The sequence below is a fragment of the Myxocyprinus asiaticus genome, chromosome 26 (genome assembly GCF_019703515.2).
Source record: "Myxocyprinus asiaticus isolate MX2 ecotype Aquarium Trade chromosome 26, UBuf_Myxa_2, whole genome shotgun sequence".
Classification (NCBI taxonomy): Eukaryota; Metazoa; Chordata; class Actinopteri; order Cypriniformes; family Catostomidae; genus Myxocyprinus; species Myxocyprinus asiaticus.
In genome coordinates, this window is record NC_059369.1 from 27153057 (window position 1) to 27173236 (window position 20180).

Consider the following 20180-nt stretch of genomic DNA (forward strand, 5'->3'; position numbering starts at 1 on the left):
TTCAGTCCTTCCACACACAAAAAAGCAGCTCTCAGATATACCCACATAAATGCACTACATCAGAGCTCTTTGGGGTGTGAAGTTAATTGGGTCCTTCAATAAAAACAGAAACAAAAGGATCCCCCTTTTCCTCGAAACAAAAAAAAAACAAAAAACAAAAACAAAAAACAGACACTCTTATCAGAATGTCCTCCATGCTCTGACCCGCAGTCAGTTGCATTGTAATTGGGTTTAGTCATATTAGTTACTGAATATTTCAATTTTTTTCAAAACACAGGGGTGCTTTTACAGATAAATAATTTCATTATGCCGGATGGCCTGCTGACATCTGTGGTAAGACAATTATCTATTTTTAACGTAACTGGAGACATAATAAGAGCAACATGTAGTGGAGGCTTCATGTTTAAAACACTTTTTACAGACAGGTCATGTGGTTTAAAGCACACGATTGGCTCTTTACTGGGCTGATGTATGCAGAAAACACATTTCAAATATTTGTATATTATTTGTATAAAACATTTTTCCTCCACCCCCTCCAGAAACAAACATGCCCAACTTCTAAGAAAAAGTCAGTCATACCAGACCTCAAAGCAAATGTAATGAAATTAAAAGCTATCATTCGAAGAAGGTTTTTTTTTTTTTTTTGAACACATTGGGCAAATGAGTACAGCACTACGTTCTTTATTCATAACTTATCACAAATACATTCACTTAAACAAGTACTGTATGTCACATACAAAAGAACTGCAAAACATTTCATCCCCTGCCCCCACCCGAAAAGCCACTTTTTGTTATCTAAAGAAGATACTATGTGGCTTCAACACATTTTTAAGTTTACATAGTCAACGTACCCAAACGCTGTTTCCAGTTGACCATCCTTGAGTATACACAAGTGTGTGAACAGCTGGGAGTGTTCTGGATTTGGCTTCCAAATAGTTATTAGCATTTACTGTGCGGCTCCATTCACTGTGATAGCTGCCTTTGCTGTACAAACATCTTAAAACCCGGCACCAAACGCCAAACGTGTTTAGAGGGTTGTAGTACATGTTCCCCCAACACAAGTATTACTGAACAATAACATTTCAGAGCTTTAGAAAATACGACAACTTCTTCTGTAGGAACAGAGTAAATTTGACACCTGCTAATGGTCACGACACTACTCACAATATCTTTCTAAGGCAACTTTATCAAGTGTCATTTGGGTACAATGCAGCAAAAGTCTTTTTTTTTTTTTTTCCTACTTCAGTCAGGGCTGTCCCTTAAATTCACAGGGCCAGGGACAAAATTTCTATGGGTCCCAATGAGTAAGCTAAACCATAGAGGACCATTGTGGCCCTGACTTCAGGCACTAAATTATTGTTAAAAAAACAAATGTACGTAACGGTAGTGGTGAAACCCATTTTTAAACAATTTAAATATTATGTTATTGCTAAAATATAGATGTCTAAATTGTACCTTGTACTACAAACACAGCATTGTGTGACTGGCACTGCAGTCATGCTGTCTATGGGCATAACAAACAAACACATAAAAAGGCAACTATAAAGGCAACAAAGAAATTACATTCTTAACTCAAGTTACAACAATTTTTACGCCCAAAATGCTTAGGCTATCTGTATAGGCTGAAAATCCTATTTTATTCTCTCACAGATATGCTTCCATGAGCATGAGACATTCAAAGTAGCCACTTAAAATAACAATAATAAACCAATTTGATTTAAGATATTTGTTATGGGATGTAAATAAGTGACGGACAAGAAAATATTTAAATAACCTTCCTTGGGTACTAAAAAAAATTGCTTTCCTTTTGACTGACACACACATACATACACACACACACACACACACACACACACACACACACACACACACACACACCCCATTCTGTCCATGTATTGCATTCTCATTTGGTCATAATAAGTCAGATATTCCCCTGACAAATTCAGGCTAACTAAATTCTTTACAGGATCTGTCGCTATTTGCAAAATCTATCTTACACAAGTCTTCCACAGGTTTGTTTTTTTTGTTTTTTCTCAGTGTATGACACGCTAACCACTTCAAATGAGCATCATCAGAGGCTTTAGAAGCACAGCTCATGTTGGAGGTTTACATGGTCCTGTGTGCAGTCGCAGTGCCCCCTGTCTGTGAAGAGCACTTAAAGTCTGAAATTCCAGAGGCATTGTGTGGGGACTGGCACCAGATGTGTATTGGTAAGTTAGCTTGTCGTAATAGTGATATTTGACTGGTTTGCCATTAGGATCATTTGTGAAAGGCCAGAAGCCATATAGGTGGATCTCATCACAAAAACGTGTGGCCATGGTATACATCAGGAGTCCAGTGGTAGGTCTCTTGATCGGGACGTGATTGGTCAGCCAGTACCTGCGGAAAGTCAATGATTACAAATTTGACATGGCTCACCATACGTACCAAGGTGTTAGGACATTTAAGCCACACTTAAAATGTCAAAATGTAATTGTATTATGTTAAACCAAGTGGCATCTGCAAACAAATAATGCTAAAACTTTTCTCAGAACCTCACTATTCTGAGCCATTTTTACAATGACTTTTCACCATCTGGTCCCAAGGTGATTTTAGTGGTGTTTAGTGACTTTTTAATGCATAAAGTCAGCTCCCCAAAACTGTTCACACTGGTGTCCTAGCAGAGTAACCACAGGTGAAGTTCATCACATCAACTATAGACATGTTTCACCTAACATTTGACAACCAGAAAGTATCTCAACAGTTTTTGTCTGAACACTAGATTTATATTTTTATCGATCACTTCAAAACTAACAAACATTTTTGTGAAATGTTTTGCTTGAAAACTTGGGTGCTATATTTCTTTAAAATGAATGTATTTAATATTTTGTTATCTAATGCAATGGCATTCATGCATGTTTAAGTGCGGCTTAAAGGAATATTCCGGGTTCAATACAAGTTTGGCTCAATCAACAACATTTGTGGCATAATGTTGATTACCAAAAATTTTTATTTTGAATCGTCCCTCCTATTCTTAAAAAAACAAAAAACAAAACAAAAACGATATTACAGTAAGGCACTTACAATTTAAGTGAATAAGGCCAATTTTTTGAGGGTTTAAAAGGCATAAATGTAAAGCTCATAAAAGCACTTACATTCATTCTTCTATTAAAACTGATGTATTATTTGAGCTGTAAAGTTGTTTAAATGGTAATTTTTATAGTAATTTTAGGGTTTGTTGACATTACATCGTCATGGCAATGAAGTTGTAAAATTGGTTATAACTGTACACAGAAAAGGTTAGTAAGTGATTTCATCACACTAAAATCATGTTAACATGCATATCGTTTATGTCTTGTGGCTATACTTTTGAAAAAGTGTGGACCCGCCGCTATATTGGAAGCCGTTTTAACACTTAAAACACAGAAGTTCCTGGATGCTCAAGTTAAGCATATGTGGTAATATTTGAAAGCTTAGAATCTGAACATTTCAGAGAACCCCATAACTTTTGCATTTAGTTACAGAAAATAATAAAATAAGGCCTGAAAACATTTGTGTCGCAAATTGGCCCCACCTAGAGGTTACGTTGTAGAAATTATAAAATTAATATAAAAGTCCTTCACATAGCACTTAAATAGACAAGTCATACACCGATCAGCCACAACATTAAAACCACCTACCTAATATTGTGTAGGTCCCCCTCGTGCCGCTAAAACAGATCTGACCTGTCGAGGTATGGACTCCACAAGACCTCTGATGGTGTCTTGAGGTATCTGGCACAAAGACATTAGCAGCAGATCCTTTAAGTCCTATAAGTTTCGAGATGGGGCCTCCATGGATCGAACTTGTTGGTCCAGCACATCCCATAGATGCTCAATCAGATAGAGATCTGGGGAATTTGGAGGCCAAGTCAACACCTTGAACTCTGTCATGTTCCTCAAACCATTCCTGAACAATTTTTGCAGTTTGGCAGGGCGCATTATCCTACTGAAAGAGGCCACTGCCATCAGGGAATACCGTTGCAATGAAGGGGTGTATGTGGTCTACAACAATCTTTAGGTAGGTGGTACATGTCAAAGTAACATCCACATGAATGCCAGGACCCAAGGTTTCCCAGCAGAACACTGCCCAGAGCATCACACTGCATCCACCGGCCTGCCTTCTTCCCATGGTGCATCCTGCTGCCATCTCTTCCCTGGGTAAACAACGCACAGGCACCGGCCGTCCACATGATCTAAAAGAAAACATGATTTATCAGACCGGGCCACCTTCTTCCTATACTCCAAGGTCAAGTTCTGACGCTCACATGCCCATTGTAGGTGCTTTCGGCGGTGGACAGGGGTCAGCATGGGCACTCTGACCGGTCTGTGGTCCATACGCAGCAAGCTGTGATGCACTCTGTATTCAGACACCTTTCTATCATTGCCAGCATTAAGTTTTTCAGCAATTTGTGCTACAGTAGCTCTTCTGTGGGATTGGACAAGACGGGCTAGCCTTCGCGCCCCACATGCATCAATGAGCCTTGGGTGCCTATGACCCTGTCGCCGGTTCACTGGTTGTCCTTCCTTGGACCACTTTTGGTAGGTACTAACCACTGCATACCGGGAACATCCCACAAGACCTGCTGTTTTGGAGATGCTCTGATCCAGTCGTCTAGCCATCACAATTTGGCCTTCGTCAAAGTCACTCAAACCTTACGCTTGCCCATTTTTCCTGCTTCCAACACATGAAATTAAAGAACTGACTGTTTACTTGCTGCCTAATATATCCCACCCCTTGACAGGTGCCATAGTAACAAGATAATAAATGTTATTCACTTCACCTGTCAGTGGTTTTACTGTTGTGACTGATCAGTGAATATTAAATGAAAGGTCTCATTCTCAGGAAGGTGACTGTACAGTTCATTTTGTTCCCATAGTACCACAGTTTTAATTATTTTCAAAAATATCAAAGTGACATTTTTTTTCAGAAAGGCATAAAATGTAAACGTCTCTTTTCTGTGCTGACCACTGATCTGTAAGCCCCAAATAACCTCAAACTTTATAACAAATCTTACCTTGGGTTGTTATCTTTAAAATTAGTTAAATATATTACTTGTATACTTGTTTGTTAGCTTGCTTGAATGAATAATCCAATTTTGTGTCAAACATTTTTTGAATAAAATATGAAGTCTGGTAGAAAAAGTATGAGAAACAAATCATCAGCAAAATAGGTTACAATCTATAGAAGATGAAATGTTACACATCATTGGAAAGCTGGGACTCTCTGCTTTCCAATGACACCTAGATTGGGCTTTCAATGACAACTCACATGCCAAGATATTCAACATAACAGTGTAGAAGCTCTCAGCACTTCAAAAAAAAAAAAAAAAAATCATTGTTTATGGGTTAGGGCAAAAATGCATTAGAGCACCACCTACATTTCATATCAGTATAATGTGATGGAAGGTGATAGAGGAAAAAAAAAATTCTAGTACTTGCTGCTATCCAGTGGAATAAAATAAGACTTTTTGCTTGAAAACAGAGGACACAGAACTGAAATGGCATGCTTTTAAACTTTAGACATAAACCTTTTTTTTTTTTTTTTTATCATAAAATTGTAAACATACTGTATACAATGTTATTTAATTATTGCAATCATTTCTTAAAATATAGGGGGTTATCTGAAATTTGTCCACTGTATGTGTGAACAGGGAGCTTTTAAATTTAAGTGTGATAAATTTCAGACGGCAGCCCAAAAATCCTAAAGAGTATAAGAATTTGACGTAAATTAGCCTCCATTCACTTCTTATTGTAAGTGCCTCAATGTAACCCAGATTTTTGCTTATTTAAAAGAAAAGGAGTGGAAAATTTTGTGGTAATCAAAATTATGCCACAAATGATGTCGACTGAGCTTATCTTGTATTGAACAGGGTACAGCTGAAGTCAGAAGTTTACATACACATTAACCAAATACATTTAAACTCAGTTTTTCACAATTCCTGACATTTAATCGTAGAAAACATTCCCGGTCTTAGGTCAGTTAGGATCACTACTTTATTTTAAGAATCTGAAATGTCAGAATAATAGTAGAGAGAATTATTTATTTCAGTTTTTATTTCTTTCATCACATTCCCAGTGGGTCAGAAGTTTACATACAGTTTGTTAGTATTTGGTAGCATTGCCTTTAAACTGTTTAACTTAGGTCCAACATTTTGTGTAGCCTTCCACAAGTTTCTCACAATAAATTGCTGGAATTTTGGCCCATTCCTGCAGACAGAACTGGTGTAACTAAGTCAGGTTTGTAGGCCTCCTTGCTCGCACATGCTTTTTCAGTTCTGCCCACAAATTTTCTAGCGTAATGAGGTCAGGGCTTTGTGATGGACACTCCAATACCTTGACTTTGTTGTCCTTAAGCCATTTTGCCACAACTTTGGAGGTATGCTTGGGGTCATTGTCCATTTGGAAGACCCATTTGTGACCGAGCTTTAACTTCCTGGTTGATGTCTTGAGATGTTGCTTCAATATATCCACATAATTTTCCTTCCTCATGATGCCATCTATTTTGTGAAGTGCACCAGTCCCTCCTGCAGCAAAGCACCCCCACAACATGATGCTGCTACCCCCATGCTTCACAGTTGGGATGGTGTTCTTCGGTTTGCAAGCCTCACCCTTTTTCCTTCAAACATAACGATGGTCATTATGGACATTTCTCCAAAAAGTACGATCTTTGTCCCCATGTGCACTTGCAAATTGTAGTCTGGCTTTTTTATGGCGGTTTTGGAGCCGTGGTTCCTTTCTTGCTGAGCAGCCTTTCAGGTTATGTCGATATAGGACTCGTTGTACTGTGGATTTAGATACTTGTCTACCTGTTTCCTTCAGCATCTTCACAAGGTCCTTTGCTGTTGTTCTGGGATTGATTTGCACTTTTTGCACCTAATTACGTTCATCGCTAGGAGACAGAATGCATCTCCTTCCTGAGCGGTATGATGGCTGCGTGGTCCCATGGTGTTTATACTTGTGTACTATTGTTTGTACAGATGAACGTGGTACCTTCAGGCATTTGGAAATTGCTCCCAAGGATGAACCAGATTTGTGGAGGTCCACAATTTTTTTTCTGAGGTCTTGGCTGATTTCTTTTGATTTTCCCATGATGTCAAGCAAAGAGGCATGGAGTTTGAAGGCAGGCCTTAAAATACATCCACAGGTACACCTCCAATTGACACCAATCAGAAGCTAAATTAGTCTTGACATCATTTTCTGGAATTTTCCAAGCAGCTTAAAAGGCACAGTTAACTTAGTGTATATAAACTTCTGACCCACTGGAATTGTGATATAGTAAATTAAAAGTGAAACAATCTGTCTGTAAAGAATTATTGGAAAAATTACTCGTGTCATGCACAAATAGATGTCCTAAACGACTTGCCAAAACTATAGTTTGCTAATATGAAATCTGTGGAGTGGTTAAAAAATGAGTTTTAATGACTTCAACCTAAGTGTATGTAAACTTCTGACTTCAACTGTATATTCCTTTAAGTGTCCAAATAATTTTTGTGGTCACAGTATACAATATTAATGTTATTCTGTTCTAAACAGTTTGCAAATTTGCAAAACCTTCAGAAAATAGTAGCTACAATGTTGTGCATTGACATGAAACAAAGGCGTATACTTCTTTGTTTTAAATAAAATTCTTTAGTCACAATTAGACATAAGGTTTTAAAAAAGTGACAGTCCAAAGTTACATTTCAAATGCAACGGGGGATTATAAAATCCTATGAGTGTGTCAACAGCTAAGTGTACTAAAAAAGGAACCTCATCTGCTGAATTTAGGCTAAATTCCCTATTTAAAATATGCTCATGCAAAACTCGCCCACATACATCTGGTGGCTGCACAGCTCTTCCACATTTAAAAAGAGGTGATCAGGCAATTTAACAATGTCCATTAAGATGCACTGAACCCTCTCCAGCCTAAGCAGTCCACTCACCCTTGAATAACACTCACAATGGGGCTCTCTCTGTGTATCCGTGAGGTGTCATTCATTCAGGACTGCTTAGGCAAAAAAAGGGGTGTGGGAGGTCTGGAGGAAAGGAGCTTCAGAAAACAGAGAGGTCTTGAATCCCATTTCTTTAAGCTACATCTGGAATTTTCATTCACTCCAGTTGTACATTCTACTAATGCCATCTTTGTTAAGACTGTTCATTAATGCTATTTTAATTTGTATTTATAGATATGGTTCACCCAAAATTAAAAATTCTGTCATTATTTACTTACCCTAATATTGTTCCAAAGCTGTATGCTGTTTTTTTATATATATATGAACATTCATGTGAACATTCCATTCTGCCTGTCACGTAACATTATGTTACGTGACAGGCAGCATGAACTAATTCCCCTCATGGACGCACAATGGACAGCGACTGGAAGTAAACAATTATAGTGAAAAGGACTTAAATATTGATCTGTTTCTCACCCAAAACAATCATATAGCTTTAGAAGACATTATTTGAACTTAATTATTAATTTCTACTGGAGTCATATGAATAACTTTTACTATGATTGCCTGTGATGTTTGGGCCTTAAGTGCTGATCACCATCCACTTGCATTGCATGGACCCACAGAGCTGAGATATTCTTCTAAAAATTTTCATTCTGCTGTGTTCTGCTGAAGAAAGTCATACACATCTGAGATGGCATGAGGGTGAATAAACGATGCATACCTGCCAACACTCCCCTTTTTTCCATCCCTCCTCCCGCTGTACTCCCGATTTACAATTTCTCCCGATAAATTCAAGATTTTCCGCATCCGCACTTTGCATATGAGAATGTATTAGACCTCCAGGTAGCATTGCCACCTGTCCCGTAAAATACGGGATCGTCCCGTTTTTAAATATGAAATAATGCATCCCGAATCAAATCAGTGGCATCTCAATGCGCCATATACAGCTATTGTATGACTTTTAAAGACTTGGAATATACTTGTTTTATAGTGCTTTTAGGGTGTTTTTATTGTGCTTTCTGAAGCTTGATAGCCGTGGTCACTAGGAACTGTCAATGAAATAAAACATTTAAAATGGGTTTGGAATGATATAAAGGTGCATAAATAAAAATGGAATTTTAGTTTTTGGGTAAAATATCCTCTTAACATATATTTAAAAACACTATTATGGAAGAACCTAGCTATTATCATTTGAGTAGCTATAACATTTTAATGGAGTATTGCTGTCCATTGACCATTCAGTGAACAGCTGTCTCTTGCTTGACCTTTAACCCAAATTGCACAGCTGGATCTAAGTAAAAGGCCTCAACAGCTAGGTGTATTGTAAGGATAGTGGATTCTAGGCACTCTGCTCTGAGGGAGGGATGAATAGTGGTCTTGAAATATGCAGAGGTCAATGGAGGAGGCAAAGGTTGTGCTATTTAAAGGCAAGGGCTGACCACAATCGAGCCCACAGGGGCCAGAAATCGCTTGGCAAACCAACTAAGACCTTCTGTAAGAATACAAATATATGGATGTTGGTGTGCACTTAGAGTTTGGCATAATCAATTTACTCGAACAGCTCCTTGCTGTGCTGCTGTGGTCATGGTGTAGGGTGTGAATTGTATTGATGGCTGAACTATATATAGCATGAAGCCTTTTACACCTGCTTAAGTGAGCACAGAGCTGAGTAGTCTTAAATGCATGGGCACGTACCCTCGGACGGCATGGAGCAGGCGCAGGGAGGGGAAGGCAGTGCGGACGTTGACAGTATGTAAAAGAATGAGGCGGATGGCCCACTCCACTCTCTCTTCTCCTCCTTTGGCCATGAAGGCAGGGATCCACAGCACACTTCCACTGAGGCTCTGCAGCCTGTGGACGAAGCGCTGTATCCACTCCTCACTGTTCAAGTCCTGAAAGGCACGCTGCACCACAGAAGGGTTCATGGTCACCAGACTGGTGCGCAAGCCCACATCAGCAGCATACTCTTCCACTGGAGCCAGGTTACACCTGGGAAACGCACATGTTCAAATATACTGTATATACATACACATACAGTATGGGTGATTCCCTGGAAACCATCAAGAAAATGTCCTGGTCCTATTTTACTCCATAATTAAAAGAAAAAGAAAAACCCCCAAGAAATTCTTTTTTGCAAATTGAAATTTAAGCCTATTTTAGGGCCATTAAGATTTTTTACATCGTGACATTATTTCCATGACAGTTACACATATTGTGCCTCACTAGAATGCAAAAAAAAGATGGTTATTATGATATTCTCATTACCAGAATGTGGAAAAAATATATTATTTCAATTGTGAAGTATTTATACTTCATGGTAGTACTCTCTTGCTACTGCTTTCATTTTCGCTCATTGTGCAACAACATCTTTTTTACTGTAATACAGTTAAAAAATGACTGTGTTACGGTAATGAGAATCATCAATGAAAACAAGGGGAATGGTAAAAGTTAAACGTCCTGATGTGTTACGGTGATGAGAATTGAGGGGTAAAATGTGCTTAAGTGTCCTGAGAATAATCTTATTATTAATAGATAATTAATAATAAGCAAACAATATTAATGGTCCTAATGTAATTTACTTAATTTTCTTTGTGCAAAACACTTTCATATTATTGTTGTATTGATTTGTGGTTAAATATAACTAGGGCATTTTCTTGACAGGTTCCAATAAAATGATTCACCTATATACATATACAATTCTACTTTTATGTATCACATTGCAGACATGCTGTCCAACAACTGCAGCTAGTTGACTGTGTCTGTGCTAAACAACATTTGGTGACATCACTTTTCAGCAATCAAAGTTTGTCATGGTCCTCTCAAACATCAGCTTCAAAACTGCTTACAATGCCTATTCTATAACCTTACCTGGTAACTTGGAGCTGTTAACTTAAGGTTCTATTTGACCTAAACCTTAAAAATGAATTTCGTAGGTGTAACCTAACCTAAAATGGTCAGGTTGATTCTGTCATATTAAAAGATCATTTTGACTTGATAAACCCATTTAAATTTACTGTAGATGTTACTGTGTGATACACATTTTTAGGTTACCTGACAATCCCTCAAAATGTGCTTCATCTAAAATAACTTACTTAACATCAATATTTTTTAGTATAAAATGCTGTGTCAGTATTAACTTTAATCTTCCATAAGATTATCCACATACAAAAAACTTTGAGAATATTCTGAGCAAGCATCTTTTAGTGCTCATCCTATCATTTTACATCAGATTCCAGAAAACAGACAGAGGTGACATTAAAACAAAAGACTAAGATCAAGGTAGTGGCATTATCATCTTGCCAGTAGCCACCTAATACCTGGAAAAACCTTTCAACTCAACACTGGCACCATGCCATCTGCTGAGGCTTAGCTGTCTCACACACACACACACACACACACACACACACGCACACGCGCACAGAACATGTCCTTGCCCTGCTGAGCAGCCTTGCCAACCACACAGGAGGGAATTAAGTTCCTCCATTACTTAATCTTTGAGGTTCTGCCTGTGCCTTGAACAGGGGCTGAATGACATTAAAGGCCTAAGAGTCACAGCTGGGCTGGGGATCAAATTAAAGAGGAAAGAGCAACAAAAGCTTCCTCCCATTTTATGATAACAGCATTGAAACAACAGGTTTGTAATACAATGCTAATACCTTGGTATTGATTATTTAATTGGTACAAATTAGGGGTCATTATAAATCACTATTCCAGATGGGGACATTTAGTTTCAAGAATCTCACAATAATTGTAACATTGCATTAGGTATCACATAAAGCACATTACTGTAAACTGTTCTCCAAGCAATCGGCTTTCAGGGATAGTACTGTGGTCTGAATGCAGTCAGCAAAAAATTCTGTAGACAAATGAACCTCTATAACCGCCATGACTTATAATATGACTGAAACAAATGTGAAATTTGCTAAGGTTTGCTGGTGCCTAATTGCAGCATGTATCGCCCTTCAGTTCTAAAAGCCTTCAGACATCAGACACAGAGAGTTAGCCAGGGAACAGTACTGACAGTTATTTTATAAAAAGTGAAATAGAGTGACATACAGATTGTTTGCATACTGAAATCCAACCAGCTGTTTTTAAAGTGACTGTAAACTTAAATGTTGAAAATATGCATAATCTGCTGCAATAATACAAATGGCCAATAAATATCGGTAATTAACTCAAAGGAATATTCCAGGTTCAATACAAGTCAAGCTCAGTCTACAGCATTTGTGGCATAATCTTGATAACAACAAAAAAAAGAAGCAACAATCAAGGTTACAGTGAGGCGCTTAAAATGTGGCCAAATTTTAGTGGGTTTAAAGGCAGAAATGTGAAGCTTATAATTTTATAAAAGCACTTACATTCATTCTTCTGTTAAAACGTGTGTATTATTTGAGCTGTAAAGTTGTTTAAATCATTTTTTGGTCCGGACCAAAAAAGGAAAATTATACTTTTAGTCCTGGTTCGCTTAGCGTTCACACTGGCATTTTTAACACCGAACCTAAAGATACGAAACACAAGGCATCAGGAAAAAGTCACAACCTGACTGGACAGCTTTTATGACATATATTTTGCGACGGAACTTGCTGAACATCCAAAACAATGCTGGCTGCTGGGCGAAATGCGCTCATTAGATTTAAATATGTATATATGGTGGTATTTTTACCAGCTGAGAACAAACAAAGAGCTAATAAAATGTGTAAAGAAGTCAAAACAGCACCAGGAATTCCTCCGTTGCACACACAAACGAAGATATGCTGCAAGGATGGCTGACGGTGGTTCTGACACCTGTACCGAACTGTAATGGGCAACGTAGCTCCTATGATGAGAAGAACCAGGTATGCTTAAGGTCAGTATTAGGCAAATTACTTCCTGTTTTTGGTCCGTTTAGACATCTTTGGTCCATGTTGCATTCATATATCAATCGAACCGCACCAGAGTTCGTTTGGAAGCAGACCGAGACTCACTATTCAGGCGGTCTCGGTCCGCTTGTTTGGTGCGCACCAAGGTTCGGATGGCAGCGTTCACACTTGTTCAAATGAACTGCTGTAACAGAACAATCGCACCAGAGTTCGTTTTAATCGAACCAAACCTGCCAAGTGTGAACACACCCTTAGATAGAACTTTACACAGAAAAGGTTAGTAAGAGATTTTATCACATTAAAATCATATTAACACACATATTGTTTATGTCTTGTGGCTATACTTTTGAAACAGTGAGTAGTTTATAGACGGGCCCAATTTACTTACTTTGTAAGTTGTAATCTAAATGTTTACTTTGTTTCTTAAAAAAGGAGGGGCGAGTCAAAATAAATTTTTTGTGGTAATCAACATTATGACACAAATGCTGTCGATTGAGCTGAGCTTTTATTGAACCCTGAATATTCCTTTAATTTACAAATGTTGCCATATTAATAAAATGAGAATTTAAATTCAGTGCAATACTATTTGTTTGTATAGTAATTATAGGGTGCTAGTGTTGTTATCACATCAGCACATTTAGGTATTAAGAACACAAATATTCTGGATCAGAATAAGTATTGGTGATCTAAAGATGAGACAATAAAATGCAATGTGTTTGTTGCCAAAGGAGGTACAATTATATCTTTTGAAGAGTATTTTACTACAAGCTATATGCTGTTAGTTTTATGACATTGTTTTATCACAATTCTCTAAAGTTGGTTTATTAGAATATCAGAAAACAGACTTCTTCACATGCTTGCAAAGCATTCATCTATGACTAACTTAAATCAGGTTATGTCAATAGAAAGCAGACTATTGGACGATATAAGACAAAAGGCAATACCATCTCTAACAAGAAGAGGTGTTTACCTGATGACAAAGTCATGCGCATCAATCTCTCGACCACAACTGCTATTCAGTAATATCCCAGAATTCCCTACGATGGCACATTGTTTATGATGCTGGTTCTTCATGGGGGATGCTGTCGGCAGGAGGTGGTAGAGGTTCTCAGAGATATTTGTGGTGCTCTGGCGGTCAAAAATATAATGAATGACATCACCGGGTTTAAAGGTGCTCTTAAGAATTGAGATGTCCCTCTCAGCATCTAGGAACCTCAAAATGTTTTTCCTGAAATAGGAAGATGAAAAATCATAAATACGTCATCAATGCAGGGAATAAAACTACAATAATAACATTTAATAACATTTTACATTCCTCAGAAATATTTCGAATGCAATAACGACATTCTTAAAGTGATAGTTTGTGGAACACAAAAGGATATTTTAGGCAGAAAGTTAGCCAATGACAGTGAATGGTGACTGAGGCTAATATTCTGCCTCCTTTTGTGCACCACAGAGGAAACAAAGTCATACTGGTTTGTAACAATATGAGGGTGTGTAAATGATGACCAAATCTTAATTTTGGGTTAACTATTTTTTTATTTAAAGTTGTACCTGATGAGGTTAGACAAGGTTCTGTTAAAAGTCCATTCAGGTGAGGACAAATTGCTGGTTTTGCTTTTTATTCGTGGCAGTGTAGCTGGAGAGGAAGAGACTATGCCTTTGCTGTAGCTGACAAGGGATGTAGGAATAGCATTCAGGACCGAATTTCTGAAGAGAAAGAGACAAGTCCATCTGTTACTTCAAAAGATGGCTGCCATGTTTTGGTAAATCATATGCAATGGACCCTTTTCACAGACTGTGATGACGCATTTCAGCCTTATTTAGCAGCGTAAATCTAGCAAACTTTTTTATATTTGCAATTTTTTAATTATTTAATGTAAATGTTTAACCTTATACTTTGTATTACCCTGGAATTAGTTTTAAAAAACAAGCTACCACAGATGCGATGAGGTTTCTAACACAGCTGCTGAGAGAGTGACAGTAAGTTTGCCATCTTATCTCTTCTGATGGTCGTAATCCATCGCCCTCCAATTTTTCCTTCACTTGGAAAGCTGTGGTAACATAATAGTGCCATTTTTCTTATGATGTTGAAGCAAATGTGTAAGCAAAAATGATATGTGGCGTAATCTCCCATTCACTGAAGTTTACCCTGCAATCGTTTACTTCTGCATTTCAAAACCCTAAAGTGTGAAAAAGGCCCATTCATTCTCAAAACCTTGATAAAGTAGTAACCTGAATGTGATAAACCAGATCTCCTTGAATCTGATTAAAGCAAATAAAAAGAAATGTTTTCCTCAATTTAAAATCTCAATAATTAAAAAGCTTCAAGAAACACAACAACAGTAGGCTACAATTTACCTTTCAGATTTCTCACATTACCCTCAGGCTAAAGCACAAGACTGAAAAAGCAGGGAGTTAAATATTTGCTTGAATGTATCTTAATTACATTTTCTTTGAAAACATCATAAATGATGTGACAAATCAGATTACAAACCTGTTGGACTGAAGGACAAAGCTTTTAAAGGGATATTTCTGTGAATCCTCAATGTTCCTAAGAGCAGGGGGCATAAAAGAGTCATCATAATTATCTAGTAATATCACCATTAATAAAAGTTCTGAAAACACATCAGTGAATAGATAATCAGGGTAAAGAGGCAATTAAGCTAGACACAGGACTGAAAACATATATTTACTACAATGATAATATTGATTTAAGACTTAAATGTGGGATTTCCACTTTTCTATTTCCAACCTCTTTTCTTAGTACATTAATGTTGATTGTAAGGGTTTTAGGTCATGGCTAGCTAGGTTTTAACCCTTGTTTTATCCACCAACTGAGTGAAGCATATTTGTCATAAATTAATTTTTTTTAGTCAATACAATATGTCTCTGCTCTGTTCCTCTATATCTTACAATGGATATTGGCCTGAAAAACATTGAAGACCCCTGGACTACATCTAGAGAGCATCTTGAAACTGTTCAAGGTGGTCAGCCACGTTCATCCAAATATATTGTTTATTAATAACTCATCTAAATGAACTCCTCTTGAGAGATAAGGAACATAATAATAACAATGACACTCTTTGTGATTCGGAAACAATAAAAAACACAATACCATAAGGGATAGTTCACCCAAAAATTAAAATTCTCTCATGATTTACTCACCCTCCTGGCATCCCAGATGTGTATGACTTTCTTTCTTCCGCAGAACACAAATGAAGATTTTTAGAGAAATATCTCAGCTCTGTAGGTCCATATAATGCAAGTGAATGGGTGCCAAAATTTTGAAACTCAAAAATCCACATAAATGGAGCATAAAAGTAATCTGTATGACTCCAGTGGTTAAATCCATGTGTTCAGACACAATATGATAGGTGCTGGTGAGAAACAGATCAATATTTAAATCATTTTTTATCACAAATTCCCCTCCCTGCCCAGTAGGGGGTGATATGCACAAAGAATGTGAATCACCAACACTAGAAGGAGAGGAAAGTGAAAGTGATGGAAAAAGGGCTTAAATATTGAAAACTGTTTCTCACACACACCTATCATATAACTTCTGAAGATATGGATTTAACCACCAGAGTCGTCTGGAGTACTTTTATGTTGCCCTTAAGTGGATTTTGGAGTTTCAATATACTGGCACCCATTCACTTGCATTGTATGGACCTACAGAGCTGAGATATTCTTCTAAAAATCTTCGTTTTGTGTTCAGCAGATGAAAGAAAGTCTGGGACATCTGGGAGTAAATTATGAAAATGTTCATTTTGGGGTGAACTAACCCTTTAATACATAACAGCAAAGATCATCATGCCGTTCATACTTTACCACCTCTGCCTGTTGGGTGGCTGCATTTTATAAGAATTGTGCACGAGTACAACTGTTAAGACTGGATAGCAAATCTGTCCAATTTGTCTACCACTCTCAATAATGTTCTCTAATCTCTCCCCCCAATAGCATGGCTGTGTGCATTATTAAGCAGACAGAGCAAAAATCGCTTATAATTCTGGTGAGCAGCTTCAAATGCAAATTTAATGACTGTGATGCTTTTTTTAACTGGTTGGAGATATGCCCCTTAGATACTTTGTTTGATATTATAATTTTCACTTTAATAATTCTATGAGAAATCTCACCAATAATCTAAGGAAAAATTAGATCATAAGTGCCCTCTAATGTGTCTGACAGCTAGTAAATGAGGTGTGAAAACCCCAATTTGGAAATTTACAATTAAATTTGTCCCTGGGATATTTCAGGGTAATACAAGGGAGTTATGATTCCCTTTCCACACTTAATCAGTGTGGCTGTACAGAGCAAACAAGCCAAACACTTTGCAGAAAATATCAAATGTGGCAACCCAAAGCATGATCCATTTAAAAATGAGCAAAATTAAGCACTATATGTGCATCTTGGCAGCATACACTTGCATTAGAGCCTGAGAGAGTGTTGTTTGTCCTCATGCAATTATTCTTGCAATCAATCTATCTATGCCCAAACATTCTTAATATCAAATGCATTAGGGTGCATGTCCCAAGGCAGCAAGATTTTCAATTATGTAAGCCTGAGGATTTCTTCTACAGGGTTCAATTACTGTATATCTGAAGGCAAACTGTTCCTTTTGGTCTCCAGGCTGTAGGTTTAAAAAGTCACAAAACAAACAGAAATCCACTAGATGCCACAACAAACCACAGGTCTCACTGTCTTTTCACTTAGCATAAATAGGGGCATACAGAACACACTTTAAAGTAGTACAAAACCACAGTCCTATTGCCATCCGCACCAGGGTCAGCCACATTTGTCTGATGGCTCTGATTCAAGGTTTCAAACTCAGGGAAGAGGGAAGTGTGAAGGACTCATTTCGTATAATTGCTTTGCATATGCATAATAACATTTGTAACCTGAGTCTAAAGAGAATAACATTGTTCTATCAAGTGTTTCTTCCTTGTCTCTTACTCTGCATGCAAATTCATCTGAATGGATAAAACATGAACCTTAAAGGCTTTGAAAATCACAAATCCATATAAAAATTTTCAGAACTGTTATCAACTCCACCAAACTGATGTGATATCAACCAAACCAGATTTGTGAGGTATTCACTCAAATTCAAGTACTCATACACAGGCTGTGGTTTCGCAAACAATGGACCCCAGGACACGCAACACATTGTCTTCCACATCCCCGAATCTCTTCTGACTCTCTTCCCTTGACTATTAAAATCTCTACTATGCTTGAAGTTATACTAAGCCCAATACACACAAAATACGCAACCAAAACAAAAGGATTTCTTCTTTCTTCTGTCCAATTTTCATGCAAGCAAACGTGATGTAGACAGTCCTAAATGGACTCTCCATTGTTTGAAGTAAAGCGTTTGGGCTTCTACAAAGTCTCTCTTGAGAGAAGCAAGACATAGAGGAAAAGGGTTAACAGAAATGCACAACAGAGGTGCGTGTGTTCTAAAAAAAATAAAAAAATAGACCAAAATTATAAAACATGAATCTGGAATATTTGCACGCGCCGCACTTGTGTGCACGTTTACCGCTCGCCTAGTGTTCAATCCCGAATTTACTTACGCGATTTCTTCTTCTACTTCCGATATTTCGGATATAATGACAAATATAACAAGGACAGTCCCGATTCCATACATCAATATTCGAAATTCAAAAGACATGACTTGATGAGAGCCTCTCCAGGCTGAGCGATTCCAGAAATACGTTGAACTAGAACGCGCAATGTAAATCTATTCTTCTTTCACACTGGTTCCTCGCGCTGGGCAACAAAGGTAATTTTCCGCCCTTTTCTCTGCAAAGCTTGACCATTCTAACTGCCCAAGCAGGTTAGCGAACTGTTAGCATACATTTCACGTCCTCATGCTTATGTTTCTTCCACCTTAGCGAAAGTAAAAGAGAGAAGGTAAAACACGAACGTCCTCTCTCCGCTTTTCCTCCAGCTGACACTCAATGGACAACTGAAGGGTAGCAGTTCCCTTGAAACTTTGAAGGCAAGGCAGCATTAGGTCATATATGGATGTTATGTATTCAGTCAAACACTGTGATTGGTAAAAAGAGCCAGAAGGCGTGGATATGAAACTGAATATGAAAAACTGATTTTCTCTGGTTGTTTCAGAGATCTACAGCCCCAACACAATTAGGCATTATAATTGCTTAATAGGTAACACTGAGGGTTATCACTCATATAGTGTTTCAGGATGTTTAGAGAGGCATTACAAATTTAAAATATTAAAAATGAGCTTTCTTTGTAAAGGGCTTCGAATTGAGTGTATCTGGCAGAAGTAGCTGGGGAATAGAGATCAGTGGCGTAACAGTCATTTTAAAAGTGGGGGGACACAGTGTCACTAGATGGCTGGCACAGACCCAACACGTACAGTGCAGTATTTATATATTACAGTATGATTTAAGTATTATACTGTATTAATATATAAGTATTATATACTTGTAGTATTTGTAGTATTTTAAAGATTCAAGTATTGCAAATTAAGTGCAAACTGTAGCAAAATTTGCTGCAAAAATAAAGGGCATCTTGTGGAGCACTTGCTTCTGTTTCACACATGACAATAAAAGACTGAGCACAAGCCTGTCCTGAATAAATTATTTAATCAATTACAATGCCAATTGTGCATGGGCAAAATTTTATTTTTTACTGTGTGCTTGTGCATTGTGGGATTTAAATTTATCCAATTAGTTAAAGTGTTTTGACTACGTTCACCAAAATTCGTTCAGATCCATTTAATGATTGGTTCAGTGATCATTTCTGGTGATGCCACCTGGTGATGTCTTGTGTGAAATGAATGAATGATCAAAATAATTTAATCCTTTAAAATTTGCATGTCTATAGACCTACAAAGAGACTTTAGTTGAGGTTTAAGCATTATAAGAACAAAGCAAATCATCATTACACTACAGTTTGTGAGCTGCTGAGCATAACTTTTATCAAAAGACAACAATAATAGTCTTGTATTATTATGAGTTTCAATAACGTCTGTATGTTTTCATGTTTAAAAAAGCATGTCTGCATATCTGTTCACTTCAGTAAAATGTGTAAGTATTGTAAGAACACAGCAGATCAATCTTTTTTTCCTACAGTTTGTTGACTGCACACCAATAAAGAGTTAAAAAACAGGAGCTGATATTAAAAATAGCTTTACATATTTAACACAGATCTAGTAATCTGCTTAAATTGGCAAAAATGACCGATCAAACTACACAAACATAATGTAAAAAGCATAACTTAATAAAGACTCAGGCGCTTCCATGTTCAAAAAACATGAACTAAACTACATCAAATATAGCTCAGAACACCCCAATGTAGATAACTGATATTAAAAATAAGAAGAAACATAACTATTCCCA

At 37.4% G+C, this 20180-nt stretch overlaps 1 protein-coding gene across 1 annotated transcript; it reads right to left on the reverse strand.

Annotated features, from left to right (window-relative positions):
• Positions 1-678: 678 nt before the first annotated feature.
• LOC127417426 (alpha-2,8-sialyltransferase 8B-like) lies at positions 679-18768 on the reverse strand. Its single transcript, XM_051657477.1, has 6 exons — positions 18384-18768; positions 15311-15367; positions 14368-14523; positions 13784-14041; positions 9650-9943; positions 679-2379 (listed from the first exon to the last, which is right to left on the reverse strand). The coding sequence occupies exons 1-6, from the start codon at positions 18479-18481 to the stop codon at positions 2094-2096; spliced, it is 1149 nt and encodes a 382-aa protein (XP_051513437.1). The 5' UTR covers positions 18482-18768; the 3' UTR covers positions 679-2093.
• Positions 18769-20180: the final 1412 nt, after the last annotated feature.